This window comes from Toxorhynchites rutilus, chromosome 2 (assembly GCF_029784135.1).
Source record: "Toxorhynchites rutilus septentrionalis strain SRP chromosome 2, ASM2978413v1, whole genome shotgun sequence".
In the NCBI taxonomy this organism is placed as follows: domain Eukaryota; kingdom Metazoa; phylum Arthropoda; class Insecta; order Diptera; family Culicidae; genus Toxorhynchites; species Toxorhynchites rutilus.
In genome coordinates this window covers 173,329,460-173,354,788 of record NC_073745.1, presented here as the reverse complement: position 1 = coordinate 173,354,788, position 25,329 = coordinate 173,329,460, and the positions used below count along the sequence as shown (strand labels likewise).

Sequence of the window (25,329 nt, the reverse complement as noted above, 5' to 3'; positions counted from 1 at the left end):
CTTTGCTGTGCAACTATTGGCACAGACTCATCAAAATCCGGAATCAAAGGCTCCGGTGAAGCCGAATTTATGTTAGTATTTGTTTATTCACTTGTGATATTCCAGGTATTCGCTTACCTCGGGTAGGGGCTAGCACTTCTGAATTAGTATCGTTTATATGTCGTTGCAATCCATTCACTCAATGTGTCTGATTGCTTTTGTGTTAAAAGTAAAAACTGGGTTACTTACAGGAAAATTTGTATTCTCATTTCCTGGAGTCCTCAAATTGTTCCTTTCGTGCGGGTTCTTTGGGAGGGTTCTGTGTGTGGATCCGATTTCGCTCCTCAAACACACAAACTGCTTGGTATTCGTCCTGCAGCGGTTTCCCGGTGGATGAGTTGTTGCACTGTTGGAACGTAGCTAGTTCGGTTTTCGCGATCACTATTATCACTTAATTATCACACACTTTCACTTGACTGCGCCAGATAGGATCGTGGTATCGAGATGGATAAAAAAAACTTTATTCTCTCATTTAATACACGTCTTCTTATGTGTTAACACTTTGGAATTCAATTAGGGACTAATTCAGGCAATCCAGAGTAACCTATTTTATTGGGACGAACTACAGCGTCAGCATCCGTGTGTGGTGGCTCGCGGGTTTCGGATTGCACCTCTCGCGCGTGCGGTTCATCTTCAATTATGCTGCATGCGCGTCTCGTTGGTTTCGGGTTGCGTTTCCTGATTATGCTGCTATGCTGCGGGGGCGGGATCCCGTCGTAACGTATATATATATAATTCCCATTTTAGGGTTTTATGCAGTTCTTCTTTAACCGTCGCCATCCCTAAGTCTCGATGTATGACACTATTGCGGATGTACCAAGGGGCGCCAGTAATTTGTCTTAGCAGTTTATTTTGTACTCTTTCGATGATTTCGATATTACTTGCTGAAGCTGTTTGCCATAGTTGACAGCCGTAATGCCAAATAGGTTTCAGCATGGATTTGTATAAAAGTAGTTTGAACTCTAGTTTTTTAATTTCGACTTCCTCCCGATTAGCCAATGTATTTGTTTTGCTCGCATCTTCAATTGCGTTTTCTTCGCATCTATGTGTTTCTTCCAGGTTAGACGACGATCTAGGTGTACACCAAGATATTAAATTTCATTTGATTGAGGTACTGCAGATATTGAACTTGATTTGTGGGCATGTGTTCTTATTAAGCGTGAACGTGGTGAACTTGTGGTAGTATATTTTTAATTTTATAGAGCAGTCCTTCGTGCCAGACTTTACCGAAAGCTTGAGCTACATCAAGAAAAAGCGCTGAGCAGTATCCGCGGCCTTCATATACTTTACGAATTTCTTCTATCAATCGGTGCACTTGTTCAATAGTGCCATGTTTTGCTCGGATTCCGAATTGATGATTCGGGATTAATCTTTCAATCTCGGGCGCTGATTTTATCAGGATAATTTTTTCGAACACTTTTGAGAAGATTGGAAGGATGCTGATAGGTGTGCGTCTTTCCCTGGCTTAGGAATCATAATGATGGTCGAAATTTTCCATGCTTGTGGGAAATATCCTTTATGGGTCATTGCGTTGAAAATTCTCGTGAGATGTTTAATTGCTAGGTCAGGTAGTCCCTTGATCATATATCCGTTGATGTGGTCGATACCGGGAGACTTTTTCACATTGATATGCTTATTGATAACATGTCTCACCAGCCGATGTTTGATTTTCATTTTGTTTTGGTTTATAGCACCAGAAAATTCGAGCGTTTCTTGATTAGGTCCGGATTGATTCAGAGTGAAAATTTTTTGAAGATGGTTTGCAAAAGTTGCTGCTTTTTCATCGTCACTTCTGGCCCAATTACCAGAGGGCATTCTAAACGGCGGGACCTGTAACTGAGGTCGTTTTAGATTCTTAGTTGCCTTCCATAGTGAGTAATTATTATTTTGATTTGGCGATAATTCAGTTAAGTAATTATGGAATTTCATCTTTCTCGTCTTGTAACAGCTTTCTTAACTTACGTTGTGCCATATTGAATTGGTTTTTAGATTCTGGCGATCGTTTGTTTTGCCAGATACGTCTTAGTCGTCGCTTTTCTGTAACTGCTGCTTTTATGTGGGAGGCAGTAATAATTTTTTGTGTTTCTGAGGCTTCATAGGTGGGGTAGCTATCTTCGCAGCATTCTTCATGAGTACACTGAGCTGGTTAACTGCTTCCTCGATATGATGTTCGTTATCCAGAGGTAGATCGAGAATGTTAGAGGAGATATATGTCTTATGTTTTGTCCAATTCGTTGAAAAGTTAGTGAGATTAGATGACGTCTACTTCACTTCCTTTTCTATGAAGTATTCCAGGAGTATTGGTGAGTAATCAGATGATAAGTCCAGAAGAAGCTTCGATCGAATTCGTTTACTTTTAATATTTTTGTGACAGCGAAATCTAGCAGGTCCGGAAGTCGTGCGAGGTCCTCTGGCCAGTGTGTCGGTTCACCGCATGATGCAATGTCATAACCAGAGTCAGTGATAACGTTGTATAATACGCGACCACGAGTGGAAATCAGCCTTGATCCCCAAAAGGTGTGTTTTGCGTTAAAGTCACCAGCGACGATAAATCGGTGCCCTTGGAGTGAGAAGAAGTCTTTCAGTTCCTCTACCGAAGGGTGGTGGTTCGGTGAAGAGTAGAGTGCTGTTAGTACTATTTTCTCAAATTTACTCTCGATGCACACAGCCGCTGCTTGGATATTTAGAGTACTGTGACGGTGTCATAAATAGTGTGGAATATCTCGCTTGATGAGGACCGCAGCCCCACCTCTTGCTGACCCATGCGGGTGATTTGTACCGTAGAAATCATATCCCGTGACTCTGATGTTGTAGTAATCCGTCATATGAGTTTCATTGATAAGAAAAACGACAATGTCGTGTTGGTTCAAGAATAGTTTAATTTCATTCAAATGGTTATGTATCCCGATTGCATTCCAATAGCAGATTTTCAAAAAAATTATTTTGAACATTGCAATTTTTGGATGAGAAGTTGCTGGCTGCGCAACATTTCTTGCATCATTCTTTGCATTGATGTCATGAGTTGCATAATTGAACCCATAAATACTTGTAATTGGTCCGCGGAAGGAATTATTGGTGTTGGAGGTTGGGAGAGTAGAGCATCCCTATACGATGTGCTAGGTGTAGGCGTGAAACCAGGAGGTTGGGGTTTCGGGTGTGTGGCTGAATTTACCGTTGGTTGCAGGGTTGGCTGATAGTTTGCAGGCCTGCTAGTTGCAGCTTTTTGTCGAGATTCTTGCGGTTTTTTCTTTAATGTTGTATATACAGGGCACCCCCTGTAGTTTGCAGTGTGGTTGCCACCGCAGTTGCTGCATTTTTTTGCTTCTGTTGCTGTTTTGTCTCAACACAACACAAAGCCGCTGACGATCGCACACTCAGATCGCAGCTTCCTTAAACTCGTCGAAGGACCACCTTAAACTTAAAACTACACTTCTCAGTATGTGTGAGTACGATTGCATCGACGAATGCAGCCTATTGCATTTTCGTTTCTGCCGATTGCATCATCGTTCTTCCCCTGTTCGCCTGCTGGCGACTCGGGTCGCGTTCGTCTTCAGTTGCTGTTCTTGAGACTGGGCATTTTTTTGTCTCATGAATGCCACTGCAGACTACACAGACTGCTGGAAGGTTGCAATAACCTTTGGTATGCCCGTATTCTTGGCAGTTGTGACACTGCACAGGGCCAGTCCGTTTGTGCGGCTCTTCAAACATCACCACACGATTTAAAAGTCGGGTGACTTTATAAATTGGATGCACTTCACCCGGTTTCAATTTCCTCATTGATGGCTCTAGTTCTACTCTATAGAGCGGCTGTGGTTTTTTTAGTCGGTTCAACATATTAGTAACCGAAGCCACTTCAAAACCTTTATCGGTTAGAACGTCTTTTATGTCATCGGGTGAAACACCCTGTTCTATGCCTTTCAGCACCACAGTTAGACCTTTCCAAGCTTTTAAGCGGTAGGTGTAATAGATAGTTTTTTCCTTCTCTAACGCGTTCACAATTTTGCGATAATCGTCAATCGTATTGCACTGCACTTTTAGTTCACTAATGTTTCCGCGTTGCACATTGCGGCACATAAAATTGTTGCTACCGATAGCTTTTTTAACTAGGTCAATCGCGTTTCTAGTTACCACCTGATGCAGGTAAATCGGTGCGGGCTTTGGTTCTACAGTTTTTTGCTGTGCACTTTCGTCGTTCAACGGAGCAAGGGCATCGAACCTATTGCTCAGAGGGATAACTGTGTTGGCTGTAGTGTTTGTTTTTTTGGCTGCGTTGCCAGTGTTTGCACTATTGGGACTCATTTTTCTTTTAAAATAGCGATCTATCACTGTTTGCACTTTTTTTTATCGTCTGTTGGTTCAGCGGGCTCACTTTCAGCGGGTTAACGAGTTCTCTACCGCATCCCTTTTTTTCGTCGGCGTTTTGGAAAGGCCATATTTTACAAACGGATTGACTTGTTCTCCGTTCATTTCACTACGAGGATACTTCGTCCTTTTCACTCTCTACTAACACTCTTGAAGGAGCGCCAGAAGCGAGCGCAAAATAAAATGCGAACGCGTACACTATCGCAACGAACGAACTTGCCATGGGCTTGAGGGGTGAAAGAAAGACTGGACTGCTCAGCTCAATAACCAAGCAGCGAATGAAAAACAACTACTTCATCATAATTTGCACACCAGTAGATACTCAAATAATGATTTATGCGAATCCGAAATGATCAGAACTTTTTAATTTGGATAATCAAAGATTTTGTCGCTTGAGACACTTATGCGATTATTCAAACAACATGAGACATTTATGTAAACAGTAGTTCTGATACTTATGAACAACCTTTTCGATCACACCAAAGTGTTACAATGGCTAAATTCTGCTGTTATGATTTTTGTCCCACATTTCTATGCATTCAACGCACTGTGCGTTATCTTGTGTGGTTGGCTACTTTGTGTGATACTTAGTACCGTAGGTATCGCATGAAAAAAGTTTCCCCCAAGAAAATAACTCAAATCCACGCCGTTCACCTTTCAATTTTCTTTTGTTTCCCTGCTTTGCGACGGGACAGTTTGCCTTTTCGGTATGTCGAAACGTGTTGCTGTTAGAAATCATGTCATGCAAACACTTATAGCGAATTCGTTTTTGTTCAGTTTCAACCCCAGTGCCGCACTAACTGCTGTCAAAACGTTTTTTTATTCACTCAGTTTCGCACTCAGTGTCGCACTAGTTCGCCCCGAAAGCTGTTAGTTTCGCACTGAGATGTTTCACGGGTTGGCACTCGGGTTCACCAATACAACTATACTGAACTGTCAAGTTCCGAGTATTGTTTTGGAAAATCTAAAAATAGAGACTATGAAAATGGAAAACCTGCTGCTCTTGCTTTTGTATTATTTGAATCGTAATCCAATTCGGATTCTGATTTTGAAGAGTATATTCGTGTAGACGGCATTAAGCCCCGTGTGCTTTCATTGGGAGGCGAAAATTATTATGGATATTCAGGAGGAATAAACATGCTCTCAAAATCAAAATTAGGAATGAAAATTTACTTTAACGTATCGAATATTTATTTTATGTGATGAAATAAGAGGGTTTTTTTCCGATATCGCAGAAACATTGAACGAAAACTGTGTCTAATGATGATTTTATATTATAATAGTAATTATTTGTGGAACAAACAGGAAATGCATCGACAAATGGTTAAGTGAGTGTCAGGACTACATGTGTTAGGTAATCAAACAATATGAAGTAAAAATTTTCATTCAAACTTTTATATTTTTACACTGCACTTGGCCCTTCTGATCTTATAGAGAATACTTTACCTCCCAAGTACTAATATCTCCACCAGACGTCGACACTGTACATTTGTCGTCGCAAATATAAACAAATCAGACTATACAACGCACACCAACAAACCACCGCATTCGTGAAACTGAAAACGTTTTTTTATTACAGAGTCAGTGTGGCACTGACTCAGTTTTAAAAACGAATTCGCTATTAGAGAAACTTAGAGCATTTGATGGGAGGAAGAGAATGATTTCAGAAGTGGATAATTGAGACGCAAATATATTTTTCGCACTGAAATGGATATAAACCATCGGAAAAAACTAAATGGGCGATAACTTCGTGAAATATGCTTCTTTTCATAAATTCAAAAATCGCACAAAAACAAACCGCACAAAAAAAACCGCACAAAAAAATGGCACAAAAAAACCGTACAAAAACAGATTTTATTGTACTAATAGGAGCAGCGTATTGATTCGTGAACATGTTCACTAGATATCAAGCTTCTTTAGTAAAGGCATAAACTATGATATATGGAATTAGCATGAAAATCTCACAAACGACCACAAAGAGTTAAATAACGAGACTGCGCGCCTGAGGGGCGCCCTAAAGGAGTGGGGGGAAAAACGTATAGTGCGTTCAGTACCTTGAAGTGTCTGCTATAAACGTACGAAAACACGTTTTTGTCACCCTAGTAGTTTGCGAGCAGCAGTGGTTTGTAGTGCGCGTCGGCGAAAAACACGAACAACAACGCACCTGCCCATAACGCGCTGTCGGTAAAGCAATTTTTAGCCGATAAGGGCATTCCAGTGCTCGAACATGCCCCGTACTCGCCAGACTTTTTTCCATTCCTCAAGATCAAATCCGTGTTGAAGGTATCCGATTTCAGTCCGTAGAAGAGGCGAAGAAAAAAGTGACGCGGCTTTTGAACGCCATCACAAAAGATGAGTTTCAGCACGTATGGAAAGGTGTGTGAGGAGCCACGGGGAGTATATTGAAGGGGAGCATATCGTTGTACCGTAATTTTTAAAATATAACTCTTCTTCGTAACCAGTCTCGTTATTTAATAGCCATACCTCGTATATACTTCGATTCAACCAACTTCTTACATATCTCTGGAAACTCAGAAAAAAATGAGTGGTTCGATCGTTGTGAAACGCAGTGTATTACCAAAGGCACAATGGAATGAACTTATAAGGTAGCGGCAAGCAGGGTTTTCGTAGTCATTGTCACCGTTTTTTTTAATCAATGGTAAATAAGTGTTATTCCTCATATAAGAATTATGTTCTCTGAAGTTTGAGTCGATTCCTTGCCTAGCCTTTTTTATATATAATTGCGAATTTTATGAACATTTTCACGAGAACATCGTTGATGTTTGTGGAAGCGGACACGGTTTGCTGACGAGCAATGACAATAAAGTGTCTTTCTCAAGGCAGGTGAAAAAGGAGTTTCGATTGAGTTTGTCCACAAGGATCCATCTCAGAACTAGAATTGCAAACGTTTGAAGTTTCTATAATTCAACACAATACAAAAAAAAAATTCAACTGACAATTGCCATTGTCAGTCATCGGTTTCTGACACCGAGCTTTCCGTTCAGGCCGTGTCATTCACCGGTCACTGACAGTATAAAATATTATAATAAAGGTGAAAATAGATTTTTTTTTTCAGAAAACTTTAATGATTTTTATAAACACATTGAGCGCCATGTCAGTCATCGGTAGCTGATCTTGGAGGCTCGCATTATGGCAGAGTCATCCTTCGTGGTCGTTTTCTTTAGGCGTCTAGTCGCTTCGGATTTTTTTGCGGTCGTGGAGGGCATTAACCCTTTTGTTACGAGCGCCGTCTATAGACACATCCGCGCGACGTCCTGTGTGTACGAATGTCGTCTATAGACGACATCCACGCGACGAGCTGTGTGTACGAGCGTCGTCTTTAGACGACATGAAATTCATACTGCTCTTCGATCACACCAGCGCGATGTGCATACTTTTCGGCGCAGTGCTCCGTACTGGGGTAGCACTTCGGCGGAGCACACTGCCGTATTGAAAGGGTTAACGTCAATAGACGACACTCGTACACGCGGGTCGTCACGCGGATGTCGTCTATAGACGACGCTCGTAGCGAAAGGGGTAAACTACAGATGTTTTAATTTTGTTTCGAACAATGCAAATAAATTATTGGATTGCAATTCAAGCACTGGATAGGATAATTTTTTCCCAAAGTTTTGTAACTTTCCTTTTTTGCTTGAGTAGTGGTCCTAATGTTTTGTCCGACACTGTACTAATTTTTACAACGGACCACAATTACACAATTATAACACATTCTGTTGAGGCGAAAAACGATGATTTTCTGTTTCGGACATCGGGTTCTCAGCAGCAAAACCTCTATAACTTTAGGTTTAGCGCAGCTTTAAAATGTGAAAAAAGGCATTTATTAAATATGGCTTCCACAGTATAAAGTTCCAGATACTTACACATTCGGTGTTCTTATGCAAATTGAGAAGAAATTCAATTGCTCCTAACAAATTAACGATGTTATTACTAAACACACAAACTCAATTCAGCTTTAGTTATCTAGGTTTGGATAGTTTTCAATCTGTAAAAGTAAATCCTCAGAAGTCACTGTTTCTCGTTTGAATTTCACTTTCTATCTAGTCTGTTCTCTAGCGGAAGTAGTTCTCTCTTTCTCTTTCTCTCTCTCTCTCTTCTCTTCACTGACAGCACTGACTTCGTACGTTTGTCGTTGACATTTGACGTCAAGATCAGTTAGGGTGACCATTCGGAACGCATATTTGAAACAGTGCATCCAGCGCCAACATAAGATACGTTAACGGTCGACAATACCCTCGGCTTCCACAATCAACGTTTCTAATCCTTCATCATCAAGCTTGCGATCGTTGTTGTACGCAACCTGCATGGCCGATTTTATTGAACCATTCTTTCCCACGCGCCACCCATGTGAGGTGCTCCTGGTGGTATAAAGATCCATTTAGTATCTATGTTGGTGAAAGTTGATGCAAGTTAGCTTTCATCAATCTGCTTTCTTAACAGGTTCTCCGCGCCCTGAAAGTTGGTGCCATTCTAACACTAACAAAGGACCGAACAGATCGATACCGACGTACGTAAATGGTCGGGTGAATGACGATAGACGAGCAATAGGAAGTGGTGCCATCTGCGGTACTTTGGGTGTTGCTTTCATAACTTTACACCATTGACCTGTTGCGGATACTTGTGTTACGACTGTCCTCAGTTCAGCAATATGGTAAAACTGCCGAATTTCGTTCACCACTGTTTCCGAGTTCCCGTGGCGAAAAATTCGGTGAAAATCATCAACAATCATCTTGGATACTATATGTTTCTTCGGGAGTATTATCGGAAACTTGGTATCGAACGTAGTATGTGGTGCAGCTCCAGTTCTTCCACCGAACCGTATAACGTTATATTCATCTATTACAGGCGTTAACTGGTATAAGGCACTCGTTTTATGTAGCTCCATTTGACTTCGTGAAAGTAAGTCCATTTAATCGGGGTACTCTTCCCACTGCACCATTCGCATTAGTGTATTCTTCGCTTTTATGAGTTCATTTTGGCTCAGATAGGACACTTCCGTTTCCTCTCCTCGACATCTGTGCCTGCAATTTTCTATAAACCGATGCACGTAAGTAACTGCACGTAACAATCGACGCCACATCGAAAACCTAGTGAAGTCCACTATGGCAGCTGGAATTGCAGAACTTTGAACCACAAAACACGAGCGCTTTGGCCACTCCTTTTCGGATAGTCGTAAAAATTGTGGACCTCTGAACCATTCGCCATCGACTTCAGGGCACATGTTCTTTCCCCATTTTGTCGCTGCATCCGCTGGGTTGAGTTTGCTGGGCCAATCTGCAACGTCCGTTGTTGTTAAAAGCTCACCAATTCGACAGGCTACGTATTGTTTGTAGCGACGGTGATCTGCTCGCAACCATGCCAAAACAGTCGCGGATTCACTCCAGAGAAATCGTTGTTTCACTTCAATGCTGTGACCTTCTCGTACGAAAGACATCAAGCGACCTCCAATAACTGCTGCTTGTAGCTCTAGGCATGGAATTGAAAGTGGTTTGAGTGGTGCGACCTTCCTCTTAGCGGCGACTATTGTACATTCGACTTTACCTTCCACATCTTCTATTCTAAAGTAAGCTACAGCAGCGAATGCGGCTTCACTCGCATCAACGAATACGTGAAGTTGAAGTTTGTCATAGGTTTGCTTAATCGCATTCAAGAAATAGCATCGAGGAATCCTTATGGCACTAATGCTGAGGAACATTCCAGTCCACTTGATCCATCGTTCAAATATGTCTTCTGGTACCTTTTCGTCCCATTGAAACAGCACACCACGTATCCTGCAATGGTATTTTTCCTTGTACGAGGAATACGCTAAGGAGTCCCAATGGGTCAAAAAGTCCCAATAAACATTTCAGCATTTGCCGCTTGGTTGGTCTATGACCGCTATCAATTATCTGCTGTACCTCATACTTCATATTTACCCCAAATTGCAGTTTATCTGCTGTCGTCAGCCACAACATTCCCAACACTCGTTCACTACTGACCGTTGGATTCGAGCAGAGGTTCTTGCTATCCAAAGTTTCCTTCTCCTGTAATCCGCTGAGCAACGTAGTGCTGTTTGAAAGCCAATTTCTGAGATGAAATCCACCCTGTTGATGTATTGACCTCACTTCCTTAGATACCAACTCTGCTTCCTCTTCGCTCTCAAAACTACCAAGATAGTCGTAGTGGTTTTTCAATATTCCTTCAACCGCTCGTGGGAAGCAATCAGCGAATTCTGCTGCATTAACGGTCCTTACATATTGTGCAGACGCTGGTGAGCATGTGGCTCCGAAGGTTGCTACGGCCATCATAAATATTTCTAATGGTTTTGACGGATCGTTTCGGAATAAAAATCGTTGAGCATGGCAATCTACTTCTCGAATCTTCATTTGGTGAAACATCTCTCTGATGTCCGCAGAAACTCCCACACAAAACTGTCGAAAACGGAATAGCACATCTGGAAGCGAGGTTAGTTGATCTGGCCCTTTCAGTAGCATGGAATTCAAGGATATCAAATCCACTGTAGCTGCCGCATCCCACACTAGACGCACTTTGCCGAGTTTCCGTGGATTTTTCACTGCACCTAGTAGTGGTAGATACCATACTCGTTTTAATTCTTCTTGAGTTGCGCGATGTGCGTAGCCTTTCAATACATACTCAGTGATCTGCTTTTTGATATTGAACGCGAGTTCTGGATCTCTAGTCATCCTGCGTTCCAGGCACTCGAAACGCTTGACCGCCATCTTGTAACTATCTAGGAGCTCAACGTCATCATTCTTCCACAATAGTCCTGTTTCGAACCTTTCACCAACTCGTATGGTCGTTTGACTCATGATTTTCTTAGCGCGTTGTTCTTCTTCAGACTCTGGTACGGGTGCTGGTTTCACACCTTCATCTTTCTTAGTGAAATAATCTCTCACTGCGTTGTAGAGCTTCTGATCACTTGCGCATTCACATGTATGGATATTTAGCGTATGCGTTGACTCCTTACTGCTACCACCAAAAATGCCCCATCCTAGCCTCGTTTTTACAGCGATGGGCTTGCCTTTTTGGCCTTCTTTCACTTGCAGAGGTACCGTAAGGTTCACATTGTTAACTCAAATTAACAGACGGGGAAAAGCATCAGAATGTGCTGTCCACCTGCACAGTTTGTATTATCCCGACTAGTTAAGTTTACTTTGTCAGTTTTGCCTTCCACTGACAACTGATCTCCTCCGGCCGCTTTATTACCTGTTGTGCAATTATCCGGTTGTTGTTCCACCCATTTCTTCACACGTTGCAGGCTTTCCCTTCTGCTCACTCGGCTGCGGTTGCTCGCTTTGTCTTGCTCCTCCTCCAGTTGTTGCTCAAGAAGCAAATACTTCTCATCCATCAGCTTCTTGTCTGACTCCAATGCGCGCTGCTGTAGGGCGCGCTCGTCCTCCAGTTTCTGCAATCTCAGAGCGATGCGAGCAGAATTGTGGTAGATCTTGTGCGCACACTAAGAGGCAGACAGTTTCGGCAAGTCCACGGCCTTTCAGCAACCGAATCCGTGACTCCTGCACAACGCATGTACCACCAATTATCGCACTGATCACACTGCACGAAGTTATCGTAAGTAACGAGACGCGAGCAATTCACGCAACCTCCCGTCTGATTCTTCGCCGGCGTACGATATAAGTCTTGCTCATTTTCGCGATTCTCACTCATAACGAATGTTTTAAAGATTTGTTGAGGCGAAAAACGATGATTTTCTGTTTCGGACACCGGGTTCTTAGCAGCAAAGGTTTAGCGCAGCTTTAAACTGCGAAAAATGAGTTTAATAAATATGGCTTCCACAGTATAAATTTCCAGAAACTTACACATTCGGTGTTCTTACGCAAATTGAGAAGAAATTCAATTGCTCCTAACAAATTTAACAATGTTTTTACTAAACAAACAAACTCAATTCAGCTTTAGTTATCTAGGTTTGGATAGTTTTCAATCTGTAAAAGTAAATCCTCAGAAGCCACTGTTTCTCGTTTGAATTTCACTTTCTATCTAGCCTGTTCTCTAGCGGAAGTAGTTCTCTCTTCGTTCTCTTTCTCTCTCTTCTCTTCACTGACAGCACTGACTTCGTACGTTTGTCGTTGGCATTTGACGTCAAGTTCAATTAGGGTGACCATTCGGAACGCATATTTGAAACAGTGCACCCAGCGCCAACACATTCACATTGTGCAATTCTCAGTTTTTATTTATGCGTTATTCATTCTTCATTTATTTTTACAGACTAAATATGAGGAAGTGGAAATGTATTACAGAAGGGCATTGGAAATTTACGAAATGAAATTAGGTCCCGATGATCCGAATGTGGCTAAAACGAAAAATAATCTGGCAAGTTGTTACTTAAAACAAGGGAAGTACAAGGAGGCTGAAATATTATACAAACAGGTGTTGACGAGAGCGCACGAGAGAGAATTTGGGGCAATCAATGGTGAAAATAAGCCAATTTGGCAGGTAAGATGTTTGACGTTTCCTGTTGTGTAGAATTGTAAATATCTGACAATATTATCAGGTTGCTGAAGAAAGAGAAGAGAATAAATTGAAAAACCGTGAAAATACTCCTTACGGAGAATATGGTGGATGGCATAAGGCTGCAAAAGTGGATTCACCAACTGTAACAACAACACTAAAAAATCTTGGAGCGCTTTATCGGAGGCAAGGAAAGTATGAGGCTGCTGATACACTGGAGGATTGTGCTTTGCGCAGTAAGAAAGAGGTAAGCGAAGATGTTAGTATTTGTATTTTTCAATAAAATAATCACACATCGCAAGATTTTAAGCACATTTTTACGATGATGCTTTGTCAGAGTAATCAACGATAGTAGAGTTAATTGTGGGAGATATTGGCAACGGATTTGTAGCATGCACCAAGTATTTCAGGTAGACGGAACTCAGAAAAAAAAGTTATTTTGCAGTCCTCTAATATCTGTCTATATTTTCCGTACAAAAGAACAAACGTTTTCGTGATTCGAGCTTATTTTGACGTAGGACTACGTCTAACCGGAAGATATAGGGGGTGAAATGGAAATCTAGGCACTGAACAAGTAGGAAAAAATGCAAGATTTGGAACGCTTATAACTCGAGCATTTCTCAATTGATCGCAAAGGTTTTTGCACCAATTGATAGGAAATATATCTACGCATCTATCATAACGAATACCATTTCATTTTTCTTGAGATAAATAATTGAATAATTGTGAAATATCAAGCATTGTCCAAATGCACTATGTGCCCATTTTTGATTGGTCCATTTTGTGCTCCTCAAATCGTACCGACCAAAACGGGCAACCTGAGCAGCAGCGAAATAGAATGAAGCACGATTGGAAAGGAAAAAGAAAAAAAATGAACGAAACATTGGTCGCAGTCTCACACATGCGTAATTCTCGAGCCAGTCAGTCAGCTTAAAAATCCCCGCTCCGCTGCCGTAACGATCATTCTCATTCAAACTGTACACCACATCAGTTCGCATCACAACACATCAACAAACCAACCCAAGCAGCCATGTCTGGACATGGCAAAGGAGGAAAAGTGAAGGGAAAGGCAAAATCCCACTCGAACTGTTGGTCTGGAGCTCCCCGCAAGGGTAGCTAGGCCGAGCGCGTTAGTACCAGTGCACCAGTCCACCTAGCCGGCGTTATATAGTGCTCGCGACGATAAGAAAACCCGCATTCGGAACAGAACACATTCGGCTCGGTGGACACCAAGATTTTTCAAAACCACGAGTACTAAGTTTTCTGAATTGGAACCATTCCATAAAACACGGCGCTTATCAGGGCCATTAAACCTTTCAAAAAAGAGTTTACGAAATACAGTTCAATGCTTTCTAAAATAATATCCAAAATAATAATAAAACACAAATTGATTTTTTCATAATTTGTTTGCCAGGATCTGATGAGTATGTGAATTTGGCAGTTATTCTGAGCTTATTGATAGTTGGGGACTTTCCTGATTATTCAATTTTCACCAATTCTTAAATTGTTTCCAGATTGAAAGTACAGTAATTTACAATTAGTTCGACATTTAGCTAATTGGACGGAGATGTAATGCGACATATTTAGTTGGACATTTTTGTAAACATAGAGATCCAAATTATGACCCCACATTGAAAGTCGACACTGTACCACTGTCATCGCAAATGTTCAATTACAGGTTAAAATCGCCTCCAATGCGACACTGAGTGGCGCTTCGGCACGTCGCATTGAATGTAATTTATTGTACAACATGTCACAAAGCTGGATGGGAAGAAATTTTCCAACTGTGAAAGCTGTGGCGAGTGGCAAATGCAATCGCTAAACAGAAAGGTTTAGCCGAACAAGATGGGGATATCGAGTGATAACAAAACAATAAACTCTTTTGATTGAAGATAATTTTGTGATCCTGAAAAGGACCCTTTTTAGCCTGCATGTGAATCCAACGAGCGAACAAATCGTAATGAATGTATTTTTTTGCCATCGCTGCCTTTTAACGCTCATTCGTTCGTCTCGTTGGACTCGCCCCTTTGGCTGAGTCTGCCGATTTGTCTCTATCTTGTGAACGTGTACCGCTAAAGTACAAAACGCGCGGATCCGCTGAAAAATATATCATTCTCTTTCAAACCGTAAATCTGTGTGGTTGTATGGCATCGTTTCACATCGCATCAACGGATTGGTGCCGGAGCACTAGTATACCTAATAGCGGTTATAGAATTTCGGCCGCCGGAGTGCTCGAGTTGACTTGCAAAGCTGCTCACGACAATAAGAAAACCCGCCTACAGAACAGAGCACATTCGGTTCGGAGGCAACAACTAGTTTCAGCGAGTGGCAAACGCAATCGCAAAACGGCAGCAGGTAGAAAAAGGTAGATAAAGACTGCTTTGGTGGCAAAACCAGCCACCGTAAAATACGGCGCTTTTCAGGGCCATCAAAAGCACCATTCAAAGAAGAGTTATTAAAAGTTATTCACAATACCAATGCATTCTAAAGTGACATAATATGACATATAATATAAACTGATTTATTTTGTTTATGCTTGTTCTTGAACACCGTTGCCCGTCGTTATTTCTTCATCCTCGCCCAGCACAACTTCTATAACGCGCAGCACAAAACACTTCCTCACGCAATGGAGAAGTTATGACGAGGCCGCAGCCGACTGAGACGAAATTATCTTCCTCGAGCAAATGTACCGGGGTGAAGCGGTGATACAGTGATGCTTTTGAATTCGGACACTTTGCAATACATTCAATATCATGTCACAGCCATACCATTTTCTGCATGTTGAGTTAATGTGATTGATTAGTAACTATTGATTAGTAACTAGTGAAAATATGTCTTCTACTAAACGGTTCACGGTTCATTCAAATATTCGAATGATTTGTCAAGATATTACTGGTAGTAACTTTCTTCGTTTTTTGATCTAATCTCACCGACGTTACTACTTTAATAAAATCAGATGAAAATGTTGGAAGTTATGCACAATTCAAGTAGCATCTCTAAATATAACCTTGATACGCGCCAGTAATGCAATCTCTCTGACAGAGCACGGACTTTTCAAACGACCCTCGTATATAAGTATTAGTTGCTTTAGGTTCAATTTATTTACTTGTGGCTACTCATTGAATCACCCAATAAATTAGATTGTAGTCGATTTACCAGGCATGCTTTTTTCAGAAAACGGGCGAATTTGTTGGATAACTGCAAGGAATCTACGATGTTCATTCGGAAACACTTATATTGTGATAGAGGCACTACTGTAAGAAAAGGTTTTTGTATGGAATATACTAATTTCGATTCAGTTGCACGAGTTCGAACAAATATTACGGTTCTCCACGGTGTTATATATCCCCCAAACCTACAAGGTAGGTTTCAACAGAACGGTTTCCATGGTGTTCTATCTGACGGGATGATGTTCTCGAATATATCATTGTTGAGTTTGATCAAAAATGTATCCTGAAAAGCTTCTTCTGACAATCCTGTCCTCAAAGCCGAAAGAATTAATGCCAGTGTTTTCGTAGTTGAGATGGCGAAGCTGTTGTTGGCATGTGGATATACTTTCCCAGTCGTTAATAAAGTTCTGCTTTTTTTTAAACTATTAATAAGCTTACAATTTCACATCCAAAGCCACAATTTTATTTAACACGTTAAGTTTTTCGATAGGAAAGTGCTGACTGACTGGGACTGACAGTTATAAAATAATAAATTTAAATTATGAATTCATGGATTCATAAATTTATAACCTCATGAATTTATGAATTTATGAATTTATTGATTATGAATCGTTTTTTTTTATCTGCACTTATTTTCCGTCGCGACGAAAACCTATGTTAAAGGTGTAATGATAATGATAAATCAAAACAAACATAAAAAATATATACATTTAAAATAATAGAAAATAAAACAAGAAGTGCTTCCGAAGCAAACAGCATTTCATCCGAAACCACCAACATATACCTACGCTGGGCTTGTTTCAATCGAACTACCTGTTGTGTCTCACAACCCGAACGATCAGGCGAGTCTTCAGCTAAAGCAATACGGCACAAGCCCACCGGTTATTAAGAGCCACCTCTTTTATATACCCACTAGCAAAGCTCCCACAATCGCTGAGTTTCCAATCCCAGCAGCAACGGCAACAACCCTCACGTCCCGTAGAACAGCAATGCAGACAATAACTTGCAGCAGTCACCGAAACACTACAATGATGCCAACAGCGTAAACAAAACCAACATTTATGCGCAGCAAACACATAGCGGCATGCACTCCTCATTACATGCCATTTGTTATCCTCTTTCTCGGAAAACTCTAGCCGTTCGTTTGGCCGCTGTCAATTCGAACTCAAGTAATGGCTGAACAGCAGTTCTGACATAACGTTCCACCTTATTATACCGCCTTGGGTAGGCTCGTAGCGAAAATAAAGCTAGTTAGAAATAGTTGCAACTTGCTGCCGCGCGACTATCTTCATCGTTTGTCCGCAATACGAAGAGAATATTATTTTTTCCTTCGCCTCAGGGGGTAACGACAATAAAAGTTGACGTAAGACTACGTCTTACATTAAGGGTGCCAAATCAGAAAACAGGTCACGTTTTTATGAAATAAAGTTAACGTATTAACGTATTAACGTAACGTATCAACGCAGCAAAAATAGCTATTAAGCTATTTTTGCTGCGAACGGATTTTAAAGATTTGCGTACCAATCGAATCTGAAACTTTCTATGATTTGTTTGATATGCTAGACATTACAATCCCATAGTCTGTATATGGTTTAAATTGATGAAAATTGGAAGCATTCCCATTTCCCCATACATTCGTTCTGTCCATTTGTGTGCTTTCCCGAACAGAGCTGTCAATAACGAGCAACTTACGCAGCCGCTAGAATAGAAACAGTCGGAGACGAATGAATCGTTGGATTCAAAGTCTCCGTAAATAAATGGAAAGAAGAAGAAGAAGAATAGAAACAATGGGCCCTATTATAGAAATCGAGGCGATAAGAATTTTGCTCGTTAAACCTATTTTACTATTATAGAAATCGAGCAATTCGATAGCACCGAGCGAGTGATAGCTATCGATGCAAGTGTCAGAACTTTTTGAGTTGTTTGGTTCACTTGTTGCATATCTTCAGAGAATTATTTTGTTTTGGTTTGCGTCCCTGATGTTTTCCTTTAGGAAACATTTCAGAAACGCTTGAATATATTTTCAACACATGTTCGTTTGTTTTGATCAGTATTTGTTTTACGGTGTTGCCAGAATTCATCCGAGAGGCACTACTGTAAGAAAAGTCTATACGAGGTAAGTGTTCAATCCAACATTATTCATATTAATTATGTTATAATTTACAATGCAGAACTTACACATATTTCAGTGGCTGAAAACGAGTGGACAGACAAATCACCACCTGTTTGAACGACTCGTTGAACCAATGGAAGCGAATTTGCTCGAGGTATTTGTGGAGGAAGTTCAAATAAAATCCCGGTTAAGGAAACGTGGGAGGAATTCAGTGAGGAGCTTAATGCGCTGAGACCATCAATGCGTCTTGGTTCAGAATGCCAGAAAGTAAGTGTTGTAAGTGAATGTAAGTGAAAGTTCTACGATACATACAACTTCATAAGTAAATTTTATCATATTATTTGAATTACTATCAAACGAATGTCCTACCTAAAAATGTCTTATTCCTGCTAGCGTATGTTAGTACGTGTTACTTTTGTCAGCAATTTCCTTTTTTATTGCTATACTATACCAAACTAAAGCTAAAGCTGAAATGTCTTGCAAAACAATAATGATTTTTTTAAATTACAGATTTGGATTGACATGAGGTGAAAAATAAATAAACACTAGCACACAACAAGCGAGAATTCAGGGTGGTGGTCCAATACAGTAAAACTATTGACGCCGCTACAACAAGAAATCGACGCTAAAAGAGAATTACATTAAAAAAAATGTTTTCCTTAAAAAAGTGGAATTTATGTGTGACTCCTTACGGAATTCCATAGATTGCAGTTGTGAAAATAAATGAAAAGATTCATTTTCTAATAATTATATTTTTGTAAAGCAAATTGTTCCATGATATCGTTTTTATTACACATCCATGCATGCATTACGCCTATTAAGCTTCATTCGTTGAGGGAATATCAGTTTTCTCCAAAACATAACCATATTAACACTTTTGGAAATACATTTTCATAGCAGATGCCTCAAAAAAAGATTTGGCATCCTTTCTATAGTGCTTCGTGAAACATTTCAAGCTTGTTTCAAAATATTTCATCACAACCGCTGACATTCGAGCTTGCTAACGAATTGAGCAGTTTTCCTCGATTTCTATAATTCCAGATTTTACTCGGTGTCCATGTTTCACAAAAAACACTGCGTCCGGAATAAACATTCCACATTCAACATTCGCTATTATTAGCTATTTGAACAAGTACTAAAATTGAATTATTCAGCAGTGACATGTTAGGCGTGACGCTAACCACTCGACCACGGGAGCAACAATTTTGGCTGGATCATTGAATACAAATGGCCAATACTGCTTGTTCGCGACGATCGCGACCCGAGCTATAAAACGAGCGGAGAAGAGGAGAAGAAAGGATTATGCAATCGCATGCACACATAGCATATGTAGTGCTGTGTAAGTGTAGCTTTTAGTTTTTTCCTTCATTCAATTTGTGATAACATCGAGAAATTAATGGTGTGTTTTAGCCGCTGAAATTTCTCTGCTGGTTCTGCTGTGTGCCGCTGAAGGTTGCATCTAAAACTAATTTTTGGGTATTTATTTTTTTGGTCAGCATTTGTACGACGTGTTTTTCGGAAGACTGCTCGGTGTGATAGTGATATAGTGATTGTATCGAATCCTCGATTCGATTTCTATAATAGGGCCCAATGAAGGGGGGAGAGCGAAAAGAAAATTCTTAGAATCTTTCTGTGCCCGAAACAGCAAAGCGAAAATTTCACTTGAAATTTATCGCTGCAACTGTGTCCATCTGTTAGACGCGTGTTTGATGTTTTTTGAATGGCGATGTATGGAAAATGCCTCTCGTTAAATAGTGCAATGCGTGCATTGATATAAAGAAACAAATTGCGACATATCGCCAACTTAGAGGCAAATGAACTGCTAAGTTTAAAGCCTCTCAAAAACAAAGAATCAACAAATCGCCATTCGTTGCGTGGACACCGACTGGACAACATTGTTGCTGGACGAGCTGGACGGCGAAGGATCGGGTACCTTTCTCAAGGCAATGAGGGTGAAGGTGTAGTGCTGGAGTAGAGTAAAGTTTTCCAAGAGCCTTTCTCAAGGCTGGAGACGAATGAACTGAAAAAGTTTAAAGTCTCTATAATACAAAACCTTGCTTCGTTCCATATCGCCAATTATTGTATTGTTCTCGCAAAGGCAACAAAGAATCTTTGCTTCTCGAAATGATTCTTCGAAACAACGCAAGCCATTACACTCCGGAACTTTTTACCAATGAGTTATTTATGAACTTTCGACGTAAAGGGTGTGTCACATCAAATTGCATCACGGAAAAAACGCTGTAGAAATTTAATTTTTAGGAATTATATCTTCAGCTTTCGCTTATAATCAGATAAGAGTGTATAGATCACGTTGGCCATGCTTCACTGTCAATTTTTCGGAAATTTGCAATGTCGTCGAACGAAAAAGAGCGTCGTGAATTAATCCTGCGCACTCATTTCGAGAATCCGGAGTTGTCACATCGGGACATCGGTAAGATGCTGGGAATCGACCAATCCACGGTCAGCAGAGTACTAAAACGATACTTCGAGAACCTAACCATCGACCGAAAGGTGAAGAACGGCAAAAATGGATGCTCCGTCAGTGAAAAAGATCACAAGCGCGTAGTTAAGCAGTTTAGACGTGATCCGAGAAGATCGGTCCGGGATGTCGCCAATAAGCTGAATTTGTCAAGTTCATTCGTCCAGCGGACCAAGCAGCGGGAGGGCCTGCATACATACAAGGTTCAGAAGGCTTCTAACCGCGACGAAAGGCAAAACATGGTGGGGAAAACGCGAGCTGTGTACCGAAATGCTGACGAAACCGCATTGCCTGGTAATGGACGACGAAACCTACGTCAAAGCGGACTTTCGTCAGCTACCGGGCCTGTTCTTCTTCTCTGCAGAGGACAAATTCAGCGTTCCGGAGGAGATTCGCAAGCAGAAACTATCCAAGTTTGCCAAAAAGTACATGGTGTGGCAAGCAATCTGCTCTTGCGGAAAGCGGAGCGCCCCCTTCGTGATGACCGGCACGGTAAACGGGCAGGTTTACCTTAAGGAGTGCCTACAGAAACACTTACTACCACTATTGAAACAGCACGAGGGTCCGACCATCTTCTGACCGGATCTCGCTTCGTGCCACTATTCAAAGGACGTGTTGGAGTGATATGAAGCCAACGGGGTCACCTTCGTGCCAAAGGAAATGAACCCGCCCAACGCGCCGGAGCTTCGCCCAATAGAGAAATATTGGGCGATTATGAAGCAGGCCCTCCGGAAGAACCCAAAAGTTGTCAAATCGGAGGCGGACTTCAAGAGAAAATGAATTTCTGTTCAAAAAGACGGGTGGGTAATGTCGGGGACATAACCGGAGTGACGTAGGACTATACAAAGGGCACAGCTTTTGTTAAATATATATTTTAAATATATTGTTTTATTTTCTTCTCCTACGTGAATACTTACCTATCTACCTGAAAAATGGATTAGTTTACTGTTTACTCTTTATGAATATGTTGATGGTTCTGAAAAGAACCTTTGGTGTTGTGTTTTTGTTATCACTCGATATTCCCATCTTGTTCGGTTAAACCTTCCTGTTTAGCTATTGCGTTTGCCACTCGCCACAGCTTTCACAGTTGGAAAATTTCTTCCCATCCAGCTTTGTGACATGTTGTACAGTAAATTACATTCAATGCGACGTGCCGAAGCACCACTCAGTGTCGCATTGGAGGCGATTTTAACCTGTAATTGAACATTTGCGATGACAGTGGTACAGTGTCGACTTGCAATGTGGGGTCATAATTTGGATCTCTATGTTTACAAAAATGTCCAACTAAATAAGTCGCATTACATGTCCGTCCAATTAGCTAAATGTCGAACTAATTGTAAATTACTGTACTTTCAATCTGGAAACAATTTAAGAATTGGTGAAAATTGAATAATCAGGAAAGTCCCCAACTATCAATAAGCTCAGAACAACTGCCAAATTCACATACTCATCAGATCCTGGAAAACAAATGATGAAAAAATCGATTTATGTTTTATTATTATTTTGGATAATGTTTTAGAAAGCATTGAACTGTATTTCCTAAACTCTTTTTTGGAAGGTTTAATGGCCCTGAAAAGCGCCTTGTTTCATGGAATGGTTCCAATTTAGAAAACTTAGTACTCGTGGTTTTGAAAAAACCCATTTCGAAAGCCCTCGATGCCGCCTTGTTGTGGATTTGCCACCAAAGCATTTTGTCTAAAGAACTAATTGTCTTTTTTCTTCTGCTACCTGATGCCGTTTTGCGATTGCGTTTGCCACTCGCCACTCGCTGCAACTGCCTGTTATCTTGATGTCCACCGAACCGAATGTGTTCTGTTCCGAATGCGGGTTTTCTTATCGTCGCGAGCAGCTTTGCCAGCTAACTCGATCACTTCGGCGGCCGAAACTATATAACGCTGGCTAGGTGGACTGGTACACTGATACTAACGCGCTCGGCCTAACTACCCTTGCAACGGGGAACTCCAGATCAACACGTTTCGAGCGGGATTTTGCCTTTCCCTTCACTTTTCCTCCTTTACCATGTCCAGACATGGCTGCTTGGGTTGGTTTGTTGATGTGTTGTGATGCGAACCGATGTGGTGTACGGTTTGAATGAGAATGATCGTTACAGAAGGAAGGAAGGAAGGTCTTGTATTACAGAGACTTTAAACTTTTGCAGTTCATTCGTCTCTAGCCTTGAGAAAGGCCCTTTGAAAACTCTACTCTATTCTATTACTCTACTCCAGCGCTACCACCTCCGCCCTCTTGCCTTGAGAAAGGCACTCGATCCCTCGCCGTCCAGCTCGTCCAGCAACGATGTTGTCCAGTCGGTGTCCACACAAAGAATGTGATCGTTACGGCAGCGGAGCGGGGATTTTTAAGCTGACTGGCTGGCTCGAGAATTACGCATGTGTGAGACTGCGACCAATGTTTCGTTCATTTTTTTCTTTTTCCTTTCCAATCGTGCTTCATTCTATTTCGCTGCTGCTCTGGTTGCCCATTTTGGTCGGTACGATTTGAGCAGCACAAAATGGACCAATAAAAAATGGGCACATAGTGCATTTTGACAATGCTTGATATTTCACAATTATTCAATTATTTATCTCAAGAAAAATGAAATGTTATTCGTTATGATAGATGAGTAGATATATTTTCTATCAATTGATGCAAAAACCTTTGCGATCTATTGAGAAATGTTCGAGTTATAAGGGTTGAAAATCTTGCATTTTTTCCTACTTGTTCAATGCCTAGATTTCCATTTCACCCCCTATATCTTCCGGTTAGACGTAGTCCTACGTCAAAAAAAAAAACTACAACCTGACGTTGTACAGAACCTTATGGACGGGGTAAAGAGGAAGGTGCGAGCATACGGGCTTGGGCTCGAAGTATGAATAAAAAGAAAATGCCAAAAGTTGTTTAATAGTTTTTATTTTACTGTCTAAAATTTTCAAAAGGATCGGTCTACTGGGCGAATTTCTACAGCGTTTTTCCGTGATGCAATTTGATGTGACACACCCTTTATTCGCAAATAATATCCGAAATGATAAACCAACTTTTTTTTAAAAAAAAAGATTGCGTAGTCCTACGCATTAAGCGGTCATGTCTTGGATACAACCCCTAGAATTTTTTCTTCTCCGTTGTGTGACGGAAATGACTAATGTCACCCCTGCTGACAGTATAACATATGATAATAAATGTGAATAATATAAGAATATAAGCTCATAACCATTCCCTTTCGAACCGAAATATATTTCACTACGATAAGAAACGATGGTACTTATACGTTTAAAAATGTCATTCCAATCGCTATAAAACCGTGGCACTCAACGTGTTAATAATCTTCATGACTTCAATTCAGTCGATCCAGCGGCTTATAAGAATCGTATTATTTCATCTCAAGTCCGTGTTAAACTAAATGCTATTTTCACCACAACCCAAAACTTGTCATGACATTAATTACTCGTAAAAAACATGCAATGGATGTATATTAGTGTGCACAACTCTGTTATGTTCATATAATATATCATAATTTACAAAGGAAGTTTTCAAACATGCACAATAAAATACAAACGTCTTGCTTAGTTGCTGTCTACTCTTCAACAACCTACGTCTCATCATTTTATTCTCGCCTCAAGTTCTCTATACGTATAACAGAATAAGTTCTTCATTGGAGAAATGTGTTTGTCGAACAGATATTACTCAATTTATCAATAAATATAGTTCTTACTTAGAAGCATTAATGTTTGAATTGTTCGAGATTCTTTTGCTAACAAAAACTTAAAATTATGAGCGTTCCAATCCAACTTACAGTAAAACCTGTTTTTGTGCGAATTTTGTTTTGTGCGGTTTTCTGTTCTTATGCGGTTTTTTTGTGCGATTTTTTTGTGCGGTGTATGAAAAAAAGCATATTTGACGAAGTTATCGTCCATTTAGTTTTTTTTCGATAGTTTATATGCATTTCATTGCGAAAAAAGTATAATTGGGTCTGAATTATCCACTTCCTCTCAGCAAATGCTCTAATTTTTTCTAAGTTTTTGCATGACATGATTTCTAACAGCAACACGTTTCGACATGCAACTAAAAGCACAAAACCGAAACCTAAAAGCACGCGCAACCGAAAAGGTAAAGTGTCCCATCGCAAAGCAGGGAAACAAATTGAACGCCATTCACCGTTCAATTTCCGCACGGTGAATGGCGTGGATTTGAGTTATGATATAAAAGGATTTCTAGGAACTTCCTTTTCTTTTTCTTGTTTTCTTATCGATATTGTCCATTATAAATAAAATATCCCCGAAACTGTAACTATTATAAACTACCATAAGCCACCGATTAGTTTATAGTTAACTGTAGACAATTATTCCACAAGTGAAATTCTTTCACAAGTGTGTATATGTATGAACATTATATTTAGCGAATAACTATACGAAACATTTATATTTTGCCTTTGAACGTATGAATCTAATGACGAATATATCTACGAATAGTTAATATATGGATCCGATCAATCCAGTTACAAAAGGGACTGAAATCAAATAAGAATAGTCTGGTAATGATCTTATGCATTATATGTAATAAGAATTCCACGCCACTAACATTAATGTATACATTTCATTCAACAATATTCTAGAATATGAAAAACGGCACTTGTCCAAAAAAGTTACTCCTATACTCGCGTGGTTCAAAAAAAAAAATTCACCAAAAAC

General features: G+C 40.5%; 1 protein-coding gene across 3 annotated transcripts in view; it reads left to right on the top strand.

Moving 5' to 3' along the window:
* LOC129768003 (kinesin light chain-like) overlaps positions 1 to 25,329 on the top strand; it is a 350,655-nt gene that overhangs the window by 209,513 nt on the left and 115,813 nt on the right. For 2 of the 3 annotated variants that reach the window (XM_055769352.1, XM_055769351.1), the window contains exons 5-6: positions 12,643 to 12,870; positions 12,929 to 13,132. In XM_055769352.1, the coding sequence (XP_055625327.1) occupies positions 12,643 to 12,870; positions 12,929 to 13,132 (432 nt within the window). Of the gene's footprint in view, positions 1 to 12,642; positions 12,871 to 12,928; positions 13,133 to 16,059; positions 16,099 to 25,329 lie in introns of those variants that run through there. The other variant, XM_055769353.1, reaches the window with a different exon arrangement.